Source organism: Crinia signifera, chromosome 7, assembly GCF_055691185.1.
Source record: "Crinia signifera chromosome 7, ASM5569118v1, whole genome shotgun sequence".
In the NCBI taxonomy this organism is placed as follows: domain Eukaryota; kingdom Metazoa; phylum Chordata; class Amphibia; order Anura; family Myobatrachidae; genus Crinia; species Crinia signifera.
Window position 1 is genome coordinate 12,769,306 of NC_139223.1, and position 15,108 is coordinate 12,784,413.

A 15,108-nucleotide genomic window follows, 5' to 3' on the forward strand; every position below is an offset into this window, starting at 1 on the left:
GCAAGTGAAGCTTCCCTCTCTCCTCCCCTCCACTCCATACATACGTACTACACACACTAAAATACAAAAGACAGGAAAAGCGCCCACTGTTAGGATTTGTTGTTCAAAGTCTTCAAAGTCCATATAAAAAGTTCTCTTTTTATCTCCAGCACAGGTATATGTGAAGAAAATAAAAATAGAGGGAACACAATGTGTAAATCTGTTTCTTGAACCACAAAAAATATATATAGATGGGGTTTCTTTAAGGACACTTCATATCCCTTTTTTTTTTTCTCCAGTGATGTTATAGTCTTTAAGGTTCACCACGTGTTCTCTGGTCTGTGTAAAAGCTGACGTACATGTATGCTTACATATATCTGGAGCTTTCAACACACATCAGGGTATCTTTTTAGTAGGTATTCTTACTTGTATGCTTACTTTAAGCTAAGTATGGATCCTCACATCAGGGTATCTTTGACCATGGACACGTCTCCAAAGGATTTTTCACGTAGTTTTATTATAACAAACGAGGGTCAAATTATACAAATTTTAAAAATGGTTTCCAATATCTTAAAATGTATACCAGTGATTATGGATTGTTCTAAGGCCCAGGTTAGGGAGTCACAAAAAGATGTTATGCCCGGGACGGCTCACCAATACCTTAGGTCTATCACAAAGAACATAAACTGGATATACCTTAAAAACAGCAGCACTGCACCAACGCGTTTCGACCCTCAGGTCTTTATCAAGGTGGTGCTGTATATGAGTTCAGACATGGTTTATATACCTTAAATCCCCTCCCCTTCCCCTTGTCATAGGTGGGTGTGGGAGGTGGGTAATCGTTGGCAATACATCAAATTGTTGAAACATTGGTATAGTAGTGCATTTTGTAAACAAACATCATCAAAGAACATATGAAAGTTTTAAAAAACACAGAATTTCATCGCATGCACAAACATATCAATTAAAAAACCTGTCAATCAGAAAAAACGGAAATGTGGACCGGAAGTCCATTTATGGGCATGTTACCCTGCACCCTGTATCTCGCCTGCCCTACGGGGGCTCTTTATCCTTATGTTATTATATATGCTCGTGTGGGGGCTGGCCAGGGTGGCTCTCCACTGGGTGTTAGCGTATGGGAAGCTCCGCTTCCGGTATACGAACACCCGGAAGTCGGAGCGCACCGTGGAACGCACGGCCATCTTGATTTAATGTGTCTTCTGGCTGTGACACGCATCGCCGTCTGACGCGATGCGCTCCTATTTAGATGTTGACACGCACCGCAATGCACACTGCGCGCGCAGGGCAGCGCATATTCCTATAGTAAACAGAAGCTTGATTCTGGCTTCTGTTATGGTGACACGCACGGCCATTTTGGATGGTGTGTGCATCTATTCATTTTGCTATGACACGCACGGCCATATTTGATTTAACGTTATGGTTATGACACTATCTCCTTTTAAAGCTGTACAGCCATAAAATGTTTAGAGTTCTATCTAGATCTTTTATTATTAAGAACATGAAAATATCTTTTTAAATAACCATTCATATTTGGAACTTTTGTCTGGATATATTTTTTTCTAATGTATATGATGGCTGAATCCATTATGGTATCTTGTTTGGCTGATTAAAGGAACCATTTGACCTCAAAATCGCCGTTTAGGCCGTTGGGTGTGAGGGTTTTCATATTGTAGATATATTTCATTTTGGGCAAGTGTTCTGTCACATCCTTTTTCTCGCCAGTTCCCTACTACTTTTTTAATACCAATCACTTTGGTTATATCTTGCGTGGAACAGGAATGTTTGTTTTTGAAGTGCTCTGAGAGAAGATGGCCTGTCATGCCTTTTTTGATGTTTCGGGCATGTTCGGCCCATCTTTCTCTAGCGTCCTACCTGTTTTGCCCACATATTGAAGGCCACATGAGCATTGGATCATGTATATGCAGTTTTTGCTATTGCAAGTAATGAATTCTTGGATCTTGAAAACAGAGCCATTAGCTGTGGCTGTGAATTCTGTTACCTTGGTAGGGGTATTTTTGTGGGTCTTGCACATAGGGCACATGCCGCACCTATGGAAACCCTTAGTTTTGATTCTCCCGTCTCTTTGTTCGGGATTAGCGCTTTTTACTATTTTAGATTTCAGATTTTCCGCCCTCCTGTAAATAAACGTGGGTTTGTCTCCAACGTGGTTCTTTAACAGCGGATCTTTAGTTAATATGTGCCAGTGTTTTTTGAATGCCTTTTCTATTTCCTTGTGTTGATTATTGTATTTGGTGATGAAAGCTAATTTTGGTTTGGTTTTTTTCTTATTGTTATATTTCAACATGGATGTTCGGTCTTGGGATTTCAGTTCTTCTATTTTTTCATCAATCTTTTTTTCCGGATAGCCTTTTTCCATAAAGCGGTTTTTCATTTCTTTCGCTTGTTCCTGGAAAACCGTCACTTCAGAGCAGTTGCGTCGTATCCTCTGTAGTTGCCCCGAGGGGATGCCTTTCAGCCATGTTGGATGATGATTGCTTGTCACCGGGATATAATTGTTATTGTCTGTAGGTTTTGTATAATTTTTCGTGTGTAATTTCCCCTCCTTTACGTAGATGCATAGATCCAAAAACTGTACCTCAGTGTCACTGATGTTAAAGGTAAGTTTTATATTGTGGTCGTTGTTATTGAGAATATTGCAGAAATCTTCCAAAGTTGATCTGTCACCTCTCCATATAAACATAATATCATCGATATACCTTCTCCAAACTTTAATTTGTTCTCGGTGTATGTTGTTTGTCCAGATATTATGATCTTCCCACCAGCTCATAAACATGTTCGCGTACGCAGGTGCGAACTTCGTTCCCATAGCGGTACCTGTTGTTTGCTGGTAGTACCGCTCTTTGAACCAGAAAAAATTGTTATTGAGAATGAATTCTATGGCGTCTTTCAGGAAATCTATTTTATTTTGATTGAAATTGGCTTTTGTGAGATGGTATTCAACCGCTGCAATTCCTGTTTGGTGATTGATTATGGAATATAATGAGGTGACATCGGCTGTTACTAGGAGGTCATCTTTTTCCCAGGTTATTTGGGTGATACAGTTAATGGTGTCTATTGTGTCCTTGAGGTAGGATTTGGTCTTGATTACCTCTGGCTGCAGCGCATGGTCCACAAATTTGGAGAGGTTTGCTGTCACCAAATTTGTGCCTGCTACGATCGGACGTCCGGGGGGTTCTTTATTGTTCTTGTGTATTTTAGGAAGTATGTAGAAAACTGGGAGTGACGGATTGGGATTGTGTATGAATTTTGCTTCCTTTTCTGTAATCGAATTGTTGCTTTGATGTTTGACTAGCATTTGTAGTAAATTCTTCTCTATTTTGGTAGTTGGATTACTTCTTAGGAGGATGTAGGTGTTTCTGTCGTTTAATTGTCGTAAAGCTTCCTTCTCGTAGTCGTTTTTATTCATTATAACGATGCTCCCCCCTTTATCCGCGGGTTTGATAATTACTTCTTTGTTGTCTTGAAGTGTTTTTATAGCATCTCTTTCTTCTTTTTTCAGATTGGGCTTTTTCGGCCACCTTGGGACAATGTTTTCCAATTCTTCACATACGAGTTTTTGAAAGGTCTCTACCAGGCATCCTCTTGCGAAGGTTGGGTTAAATGTTGATTTGGGTCTGAAGTGAGTGGGATTTTCTTCATCTTCCTCTGCTTCTTCTTCATTTCTGTCTTCTTTCGCAAAAAATCTTTTAAGTGACAACTTTCTGGTGAACTTTTGGATATCTATATACGTTCCAAATTTGTCGATTTTGTTATCTAGTGCATACTTTAGACCCCTGTTGAGGACTGCAGTTTCATTTGGATCGAGTGGGTGATTACTTAAGTTGAAAATTCTATTATCTTTTTTTGTTGTTGGTTCTCCGATGGATTGTGTGTCCACATTTGGGTTTTCATCTTTCTGTTCTGGATCCACATCTTTTTCCTTCTTCCTGAAATGTAAACCCCCTCTCTTTCCTCTTCTTTTTTTCTTGTACAGATGAGTTATATATAATTCCTCCGCTTGTGACTCCGATCTAAAAAACTTTCCTGAGTTTTTTGTTGGTATGGGGTCCTTGGGTTTTGGCGTCCTGCATGCCATTCATCATGGACTATGAAGGTTTTGTGATTGTTGTGTCGGTAGTTGTTTTCTACTCTTGAATGACGTATTCTGAATCTATCTTTTTCGTAAATTCTCATATTTGTTCTGTTTGTTCTTGTATCTCCTTTGTATGTCCTTCCGTTATTTCTTTCATGGTTATCGTTGTATCTTCTTGTTCTACGTTTCTCCCAATGTTGGGGTGTATTCTCATATTGGTCTTGGTTCTGTCGCCATTCTCTTAGATCTCGAAACCTTTTATGTGGGACTTTATGTTTAATTTTGCGTTCTGTGGTGGCTCTTAGGTTTGTTTGTGATGTTCTCTGATGGGGGGTTAGGATCGGGATTTCACAGTCGCAACTTGTTTCTCTCTGTGTTGTTAGGTCTAAATCTTCTGTCTGTTCCTTATGTGTTTTGTCCCTGATGTACTTCCTCTGTTTCCTCTGTATTGTGGCTTTTTCTTTATTTTTTACTCGATATTCGATATCTTTTTCTATTTGGCTGTATTCTTCTAAGCCTCTTAGGGGTTCCAAGCTTTTGGTAATTATATTAATTTCCTCCTCTAAGTCGTTTAGATATCTTTTTCTATCTCTTATAATATGGTTCATTAAAGAAAAAGAACATTCCTCCAAAATTTTATCCCAGCCTAGATTAAAATCTGGGGACTCGTTTTTATTGGATGGTTCTTTCTTTATAATTAATCCCTTAGGGATCATTTTTTCCATTAGGTACTGTTCCATGGTGGCTACTTCCCACCATGTACTGCTCTCTTTGTTCAGAGCTTTTTCTAACCTTTCCATTATTTGTTCTAGGCTTTCCTCTTCTACCTCAATGGTTTCATTGTCATATTCTTCATTTTCAAATACATGTTGTACAATCAATTTTCTTTTATCTCTATATCCCAACATCCTGCTGCCTGATCTTATAGGTAACACACAAATGTAATACAATAAAATGCAATAAAATCAATGGCGCTGAAAAGGGCGGCACTAACCTGCCCAGGGGTTACCTTCCCTGGGTAAAGAAAGACAGTAAAATACAAAAGACAGGAAAAGCGCCCACTGTTAGGATTTGTTGTTCAAAGTCTTCAAAGTCCATATAAAAAGTTCTCTTTTTATCTCCAGCACAGGTATATGTGAAGAAAATAAAAATAGAGGGAACACAATGTGTAAATCTGTTTCTTGAACCACAAAAAATATATATAGATGGGGTTTCTTTATATATATATATATAGATGGGGGTTCTCGTGGTGAGCCTTAAAGACTATAACATCACTGGAGAAAAGAAAAAAAAGGGATATGAAGTGTCCTTAAAGAAACCCCATCTATATATATTTTTTGTGGTTCAAGAAACAGATTTACACATTGTGTTCCCTCTATTTTTATTTTCTTCACATATACCTGTGCTGGAGATAAAAAGAGAACTTTTTATATGGACTTTGAAGACTTTGAACAACAAATCCTAACAGTGGGCGCTTTTCCTGTCTTTTGTATTTTACTGTCTTTCTTTACCCAGGGAAGGTAACCCCTGGGCAGGTTAGTGCCGCCCTTTTCAGCGCCATTGATTTTATTGCATTTTATTGTATTACATTTGTGTGTTACCTATAAGATCAGGCAGCAGGATGTTGGGATATAGAGATAAAAGAAAATTGATTGTACAACATGTATTTGAAAATGAAGAATATGACAATGAAACCATTGAGGTAGAAGAGGAAAGCCTAGAACAAATAATGGAAAGGTTAGAAAAAGCTCTGAACAAAGAGAGCAGTACATGGTGGGAAGTAGCCACCATGGAACAGTACCTAATGGAAAAAATGATCCCTAAGGGATTAATTATAAAGAAAGAACCATCCAATAAAAACGAGTCCCCAGATTTCAATCTAGGCTGGGATAAAATTTTGGAGGAATGTTCTTTTTCTTTAATGAACCATATTATAAGAGATAGAAAAAGATATCTAAACGACTTAGAGGAGGAAATTAATATAATTACCAAAAGCTTGGAACCCCTAAGAGGCTTAGAAGAATACAGCCAAATAGAAAAAGATATCGAATATCGAGTAAAAAATAAAGAAAAAGCCACAATACAGAGGAAACAGAGGAAGTACATCAGTGACAAAACACATAAGGAACAGACAGAAGATTTAGACCTAACAACACAGAGAGAAACAAGTTGCGACTGTGAAATCCCGATCCTAACCCCCCATCAGAGAACATCACAAACAAACCTAAGAGCCACCACAGAACGCAAAATTAAACATAAAGTCCCACATAAAAGGTTTCGAGATCTAAGAGAATGGCGACAGAACCAAGACCAATATGAGAATACACCCCAACATTGGGAGAAACGTAGAACAAGAAGATACAACGATAACCATGAAAGAAATAACGGAAGGACATACAAAGGAGATACAAGAACAAACAGAACAAATATGAGAATTTACGAAAAAGATAGATTCAGAATACGTCATTCAAGAGTAGAAAACAACTACCGACACAACAATCACAAAACCTTCATAGTCCAAGATGAATGGCATGCAGGACGCCAAAACCCAAGGACCCCATACCAACAAAAAACTCAGGAAAGTTTTTTAGATCGGAGTCACAAGCGGAGGAATTATATATAACTCATCTGTACAAGAAAAAAAGAAGAGGAAAGAGAGGGGGTTTACATTTCAGGAAGAAGGAAAAAGATGTGGATCCAGAACAGAAAGATGAAAACCCAAATGTGGACACACAATCCATCGGAGAACCAACAACAAAAAAAGATAATAGAATTTTCAACTTAAGTAATCACCCACTCGATCCAAATGAAACTGCAGTCCTCAACAGGGGTCTAAAGTATGCACTAGATAACAAAATCGACAAATTTGGAACGTATATAGATATCCAAAAGTTCACCAGGAAGTTGTCACTTAAAAGATTTTTTGCGAAAGAAGACAGAAATGAAGAAGAAGCAGAGGAAGATGAAGAAAATCCCACTCACTTCAGACCCAAATCAACATTTAACCCAACCTTCGCAAGAGGATGCCTGGTAGAGACCTTTCAAAAACTCGTATGTGAAGAATTGGAAAACATTGTCCCAAGGTGGCCGAAAAAGCCCAATCTGAAAAAAGAAGAAAGAGATGCTATAAAAACACTTCAAGACAACAAAGAAGTAATTATCAAACCCGCGGATAAAGGGGGGAGCATCGTTATAATGAATAAAAACGACTACGAGAAGGAAGCTTTACGACAATTAAACGACAGAAACACCTACATCCTCCTAAGAAGTAATCCAACTACCAAAATAGAGAAGAATTTACTACAAATGCTAGTCAAACATCAAAGCAACAATTCGATTACAGAAAAGGAAGCAAAATTCATACACAATCCCAATCCGTCACTCCCAGTTTTCTACATACTTCCTAAAATACACAAGAACAATAAAGAACCCCCCGGACGTCCGATCGTAGCAGGCACAAATTCGGTGACAGCAAACCTCTCCGAATTTGTGGACCATGCGCTGCAGCCAGAGGTAATCAAGACCAAATCCTACCTCAAGGACACAATAGACACCATTAACTGTATCACCCAAATAACCTGGGAAAAAGATGACCTCCTAGTAACAGCCGATGTCACCTCATTATATTCCATAATCAATCACCAAACAGGAATTGCAGCGGTTGAATACCATCTCACAAAAGCCAATTTCAATCAAAATAAAATAGATTTCCTGAAAGACGCCATAGAATTCATTCTCAATAACAATTTTTTCTGGTTCAAAGAGCGGTACTACCAGCAAACAACAGGTACCGCTATGGGAACGAAGTTCGCACCTGCGTACGCGAACATGTTTATGAGCTGGTGGGAAGATCATAATATCTGGACAAACAACATACACCGAGAACAAATTAAAGTTTGGAGAAGGTATATCGATGATATTATGTTTATATGGAGAGGTGACAGATCAACTTTGGAAGATTTCTGCAATATTCTCAATAACAACGACCACAATATAAAACTTACCTTTAACATCAGTGACACTGAGGTACAGTTTTTGGATCTATGCATCTACGTAAAGGAGGGGAAATTACACACGAAAAATTATACAAAACCTACAGACAATAACAATTATATCCCGGTGACAAGCAATCATCATCCAACATGGCTGAAAGGCATCCCCTCGGGGCAACTACAGAGGATACGACGCAACTGCTCTGAAGTGACGGTTTTCCAGGAACAAGCGAAAGAAATGAAAAACCGCTTTATGGAAAAAGGCTATCCGGAAAAAAAGATTGATGAAAAAATAGAAGAACTGAAATCCCAAGACCGAACATCCATGTTGAAATATAACAATAAGAAAAAAACCAAACCAAAATTAGCTTTCATCACCAAATACAATAATCAACACAAGGAAATAGAAAAGGCATTCAAAAAACACTGGCACATATTAACTAAAGATCCGCTGTTAAAGAACCACGTTGGAGACAAACCCACGTTTATTTACAGGAGGGCGGAAAATCTGAAATCTAAAATAGTAAAAAGCGCTAATCCCGAACAAAGAGACGGGAGAATCAAAACTAAGGGTTTCCATAGGTGCGGCATGTGCCCTATGTGCAAGACCCACAAAAATACCCCTACCAAGGTAACAGAATTCACAGCCACAGCTAATGGCTCTGTTTTCAAGATCCAAGAATTCATTACTTGCAATAGCAAAAACTGCATATACATGATCCAATGCTCATGTGGCCTTCAATATGTGGGCAAAACAGGTAGGACGCTAGAGAAAGATGGGCCGAACATGCCCGAAACATCAAAAAAGGCATGACAGGCCATCTTCTCTCAGAGCACTTCAAAAACAAACATTCCTGTTCCACGCAAGATATAACCAAAGTGATTGGTATTAAAAAAGTAGTAGGGAACTGGCGAGAAAAAGGATGTGACAGAACACTTGCCCAAAATGAAATATATCTACAATATGAAAACCCTCACACCCAACGGCCTAAACGGCGATTTTGAGGTCAAATGGTTCCTTTAATCAGCCAAACAAGATACCATAATGGATTCAGCCATCATATACATTAGAAAAAAATATATCCAGACAAAAGTTCCAAATATGAATGGTTATTTAAAAAGATATTTTCATGTTCTTAATAATAAAAGATCTAGATAGAACTCTAAACATTTTATGGCTGTACAGCTTTAAAAGGAGATAGTGTCATAACCATAACGTTAAATCAAATATGGCCGTGCGTGTCATAGCAAAATGAATAGATGCACACACCATCCAAAATGGCCGTGCGTGTCACCATAACAGAAGCCAGAATCAAGCTTCTGTTTACTATAGGAATATGCGCTGCCCTGCGCGCGCAGTGTGCATTGCGGTGCGTGTCAACATCTAAATAGGAGCGCATCGCGTCAGACGGCGATGCGTGTCACAGCCAGAAGACACATTAAATCAAGATGGCCGTGCGTTCCACGGTGCGCTCCGACTTCCGGGTGTTCGTATACCGGAAGCGGAGCTTCCCATACGCTAACACCCAGTGGAGAGCCGCCCTGGCCAGCCCCCACACGAGCATATATAATAACATAAGGATAAAGAGCCCCCGTGGGGCAGGCGAGATACAGGGTGCAGGGTAACATGCCCATAAATGGACTTCCGGTCCACATTTCCGTTTTTTCTGATTGACAGGTTTTTTAATTGATATGTTTGTGCATGCGATGAAATTCTGTGTTTTTTAAAACTTTCATATGTTCTTTGATGATGTTTGTTTACAAAATGCACTACTATACCAATGTTTCAACAATTTGATGTATTGCCAACGATTACCCACCTCCCACACCCACCTATGACAAGGGGAAGGGGAGGGGATTTAAGGTATATAAACCATGTCTGAACTCATATACAGCACCACCTTGATAAAGACCTGAGGGTCGAAACGCGTTGGTGCGGTGCTGCTGTTTTTAAGGTATATCCAGTTTATGTTCTTTGTGATAGACCTAAGGTATTGGTGAGCCGTCCCGGGCATAACATCTTTTTGTGACTCCCTAACCTGGGCCTTAGAACAATCCATAATCACTGGTATACATTTTAAGATATTGGAAACCATTTTTAAAATTTGTATAATTTGACCCTCGTTTGTTATAATAAAACTACGTGAAAAATCCTTTGGAGACGTGTCCATGGTCAAAGATACCCTGATGTGAGGATCCATACTTAGCTTAAAGTAAGCATACAAGTAAGAATACCTACTAAAAAGATACCCTGATGTGTGTTGAAAGCTCCAGATATATGTAAGCATACATGTACGTCAGCTTTTACACAGACCAGAGAACACGTGGTGAACCTTAAAGACTATAACATCACTGGAGAAAAAAAAAAAAAGGGATATGAAGTGTCCTTAAAGAAACCCCATCTATATATATTTTTTGTGGTTCAAGAAAGAGATTTACACATTGTGTTCCCTCTATTTTTATTTTCTTTACATATACCTGTGCTGGAGATAAAAAGAGAACTTTTTATATGGACTTTGAAGACTTTGAACAACAAATCCTAACAGTGGGCGCTTTTCCTGTCTTTTGTATTTTACTGTCTTTCTTTACCCAGGGAAGGTAACCCCTGGGCAGGTTAGTGCCGCCCTTTTCAGCGCCATTGATTTTATTGCATTTTATTGTACTACACACACTGTCGCCCTCATTCATACATACTACACACACTGCCGCTCTCATTCATACATACTACACACACTGCCGCTCTCATTCATACACATTGTTACCCCGTTACTACATGCTCTGAGCGTACACGCAGGAAAGCGATGCCATCAGAATAACCCCCTGTGTTTGCAGCCACAGCACATTGTTACCCCGTTACTACATGCTCTGTGCGTACACGCAGGAAAGCGATGCCATCAGAATAACCCCCTGTGTTTGCAGTCACAGCACATTGTTACCCCGTTACTACATGCTCTGTGCGTACACGCAGGAAAGCGATGCCATCAAAATAACCCCCTGTGTTTGCAGTCACAGCACATTGTTACCCCGTTACTACATGCTCTGAGCGTACACACAGGAAAGCGATGCCATCAGAATAACCCCCTGTGTTTGCAGTCACAGCACATTGTTACCCCGTTACTACATGCTCTGAGCGTACACACAGGAAAGCGATGCCATCAGAATAACCCCCTGTGTTTGCAGTCACAGCACATTGTTACCCCGTTACTACATGCTCTGAGCGTACACGCAGGAAAGCGATGCCATCAGAATAACCCCCTGTGTTTGCAGTCACAGCACATTGTTACCCCGTTACTACATGCTCTGAGCGTACACGCAGGAAAGCGATGCCATCAGAATAACCCCCTGTGTTTGCAGTCACAGCACATTGTTACCCCGTTACTACATGCTCTGAGCGTACACGCAGGGAAGCGATGCCATCAGAATAACCCCCTGTGTTTGCAGTCACAGCACATTGTTACCCAAGTTACTACATGCTCTGAGCGTACACGCAGGAAAGCGATGCCATCAGAATAACCCCCTGTGTTTGCAGTCACAGCACATTGTTACCCCGTTACTACATGCTCTGAGCGTACACGCAGGAAAGCGATGCCATCAGAATAACCCCCTGTGTTTGCAGTCACAGCACATTGTTACCCCGTTACTACATGCTCTGAGCGTACACGCAGGGAAGCGATGCCATCAGAATAACCCCCTGTGTTTGCAGTCACAGCACATTGTTACCCAAGTTACTACATGCTCTGAGCGTACACGCAGGAAAGCGATGCCATCAGAATAACCCCCTGTGTTTGCAGTCACAGCACATTGTTACCCCGTTACTACATGCTCTGAGCGTACATGCAGGAAAGCGATGCCATCAGAATAACCCCCTGTGTTTGCAGTCACAGCACATTGTTACCCCGTTACTACATGCTCTGAGCGTACACGCAGGGAAGCGATGCCATCAGAATAACCCCCTGTGTTTGCAGTCACAGCACATTGTTACCCCGTTACTACATGCTCTGAGCGTACACGCAGGAAAGCGATGCCATCAGAATAACCCCCTGTGTTTGCAGTCACAGCACATTGTTACCCCGTTACTACATGCTCTGAGCGTACACGCAGGAAAGCGATGCCATCAGAATAACCCCCTGTGTTTGCAGTCACAGCACATTGTTACCCCGTTACTACATGCTCTGAGCGTACACGCAGGAAAGCGATGCCATCAGAATAACCCCCTGTGTTTGCAGTCACAGCACATTGTTACCCCGTTACTACATGCTCTGAGCGTACACGCAGGAAAGCGATGCCATCAGAATAACCCCCTGTGTTTGCAGTCACAGCACATTGTTACCCCGTTACTACATGCTCTGAGCGTACACGCAGGGAAGCGATGCCATCAGAATAACCCCCTGTGTTTGCAGTCACAGCACATTGTTACCCCGTTACTACATGCTCTGAGCGTACACGCAGGGAAGCGATGCCATCAGAATAACCCCCTGTGTTTGCAGTCACAGCACATTGTTACCCCGTTACTACATGCTCTGAGCGTACACGCAGGAAAGCGATGCCATCAGAATAACCCCCTGTGTTTGCAGTCACAGCACATTGTTACCCCGTTACTACATGCTCTGAGCGTACACGCAGGAAAGCGATGCCATCAGAATAACCCCCTGTGTTTGCAGTCACAGCACATTGTTACCCCGTTACTACATGCTCTGAGCGTACACGCAGGAAAGCGATGCCATCAGAATAACCCCCTGTGTTTGCAGTCACAGCACATTGTTACCCCGTTACTACATGCTCTGAGCGTACACACAGGAAAGCGATGCCATCAGAATAACCCCCTGTGTTTGCAGTCACAGCACATTGTTACCCCGTTACTACATGCTCTGAGCGTACACGCAGGGAAGCGATGCCATCAGAATAACCCCCTGTGTTTGCAGTCACAGCACATTGTTACCCCGTTACTACATGCTCTGAGCGTACACGCAGGGAAGCGATGCCATCAGAATAACCCCCTGTGTTTGCAGTCACAGCACATTGTTACCCCAGTTACTACATGCTCTGAGCGTACACGCAGGAAAGCGATGCCATCAGAATAACCCGCTGTGTTTGCAGTCACAGCACATTGTTACCCCGTTACTACATGCTCTGAGCGTACACGCAGGAAAGCGATGCCATCAGAATAACCCCCTGTGTTTGCAGTCACAGCACATTGTTACCCCGTTACTACATGCTCTGAGCGTACACGCAGGAAAGCGATGCCATCAGAATAACCCGCTGTGTTTGCAGTCACAGCACATTGTTACCCCAGTTACTACATGCTCTGAGCGTACACGCAGGAAAGCGATGCCATCAGAATAACCCGCTGTGTTTGCAGTCACAGCACATTGTTACCCCGTTACTACATGCTCTGTGCGTACACGCAGGAAAGCGATGCCATCAGAATAACCCCCTGTGTTTGCAGTCACAGCACATTGTTACCCAAGTTACTACATGCTCTGAGCGTACACGCAGGAAAGCGATGCCATCAGAATAACCCCCTGTGTTTGCAGTCACAGCACATTGTTACCCCAGTTACTACATGCTCTGAGCGTACACGCAGGAAAGCGATGCCATCAGAATAACCCGCTGTGTTTGCAGTCACAGCACATTGTTACCCCGTTACTACATGCTCTGTGCGTACACGCAGGAAAGCGATGCCATCAGATATATCCCCGTGTTTGCAGTCACAGCACATTGTTACCCCAGTTACTACATGCTCTGAGCGTACACGCAGGAAAGCGATGCCATCAGAATAACCCGCTGTGTTTGCAGTCACAGCACATTGTTACCCCGTTACTACATGCTCTGAGCGTACACGCAGGGAAGCGGTGCCATCAGAATAACCCGCTGTGTTTGCAGTCACAGCACATTGTTACCCCGTTACTACATGCTCTGTGCGTACACGCAGGAAAGCGATGCCATCAGAATAACCCCCTGTGTTTGCAGTCACAGCACATTGTTACCCCGTTACTACATGCTCTGAGCGTACACGCAGGAAAGCGATGCCATCAGAATAACCCGCTGTGTTTGCAGTCACAGCACATTGTTACCCCAGTTACTACATGCTCTGAGCGTACACGCAGGAAAGCGATGCCATCAGTATAACCCCCTGTGTTTGCAGCCACAGCACATTGTTACCCCGTTACTACATGCTCTGAGCGTACACGCAGGAAAGCGATGCCATCAGAATAACCCCCTGTGTTTGCAGTCACAGCACATTGTTACCCAAGTTACTACATGCTCTGAGCGTACACGCAGGAAAGCGATGCCATCAGAATAACCCCCTGTGTTTGCAGTCACAGCACATTGTTACCCAAGTTACTACATGCTCTGAGCGTACACGCAGGAAAGCGATGCCATCAGAATAACCCCCTGTGTTTGCAGTCACAGCACATTGTTACCCAAGTTACTACATGCTCTGAGCGTACACGCAGGAAAGCGATGCCATCAGAATAACCCCCTGTGTTTGCAGTCACAGCACATTGTTACCCCAGTTACTACATGCTCTGTTTTTTTTCCCATTCTCTATGTAATGATTCTCTCTGTCTGCTCAGGAGATGGAAGCGTTCAGGGCACAGGGATCGGAGCAGGCCAAAATGTACCAGGCGCAGATCGAAAACCTTGTAAGGAGGAAGGATAAGGAACAGCAGAAAGACTGTGTGCTGCTATGAGAGGATCTATGCAGTTTCTGGCCCTGGTTCTGTCTGTACTCACTGCAGTCTCAAATCGCTTCTTAAAAATATATATATTCACAATGTTTAAATAAACTCAACAAATATTAGTAGTAGTGTCGGGATTCTCTGATATTTGGGCAAGAAAACTTTTTTATGTTTCTGGACCTAGGGGCAAAGTTACTAAGATGGGCGTTCTATTTCAGATACTGTATACCTGCCTGCTTTTTTTCACTCCTCTCTGGGAGAAGCCTGGAGTGGCGTAAAAGGGGGGAGCGGTGAGGCTACATGTCAGGGGCAGGATGAGGCTGACATCAACAAGACCCCC

General features: G+C 41.9%; 1 protein-coding gene across 1 annotated transcript in view; it reads left to right on the top strand.

Moving 5' to 3' along the window:
* LOC146019781 (guanylate-binding protein 2-like) overlaps nt 1–14,890 on the top strand; it is a 125,501-nt gene extending 110,611 nt beyond the window's left edge. Inside the window, exon 11 of the mRNA XM_083152335.1 lies at nt 14,664–14,890. Within this exon, the coding sequence (XP_083008461.1) occupies nt 14,664–14,780 (117 nt within the window). The 3' untranslated portion in view covers nt 14,781–14,890. The remainder of the gene's footprint in view (nt 1–14,663) is intronic.
* Nucleotides 14,891–15,108: the final 218 nt, after the last annotated feature.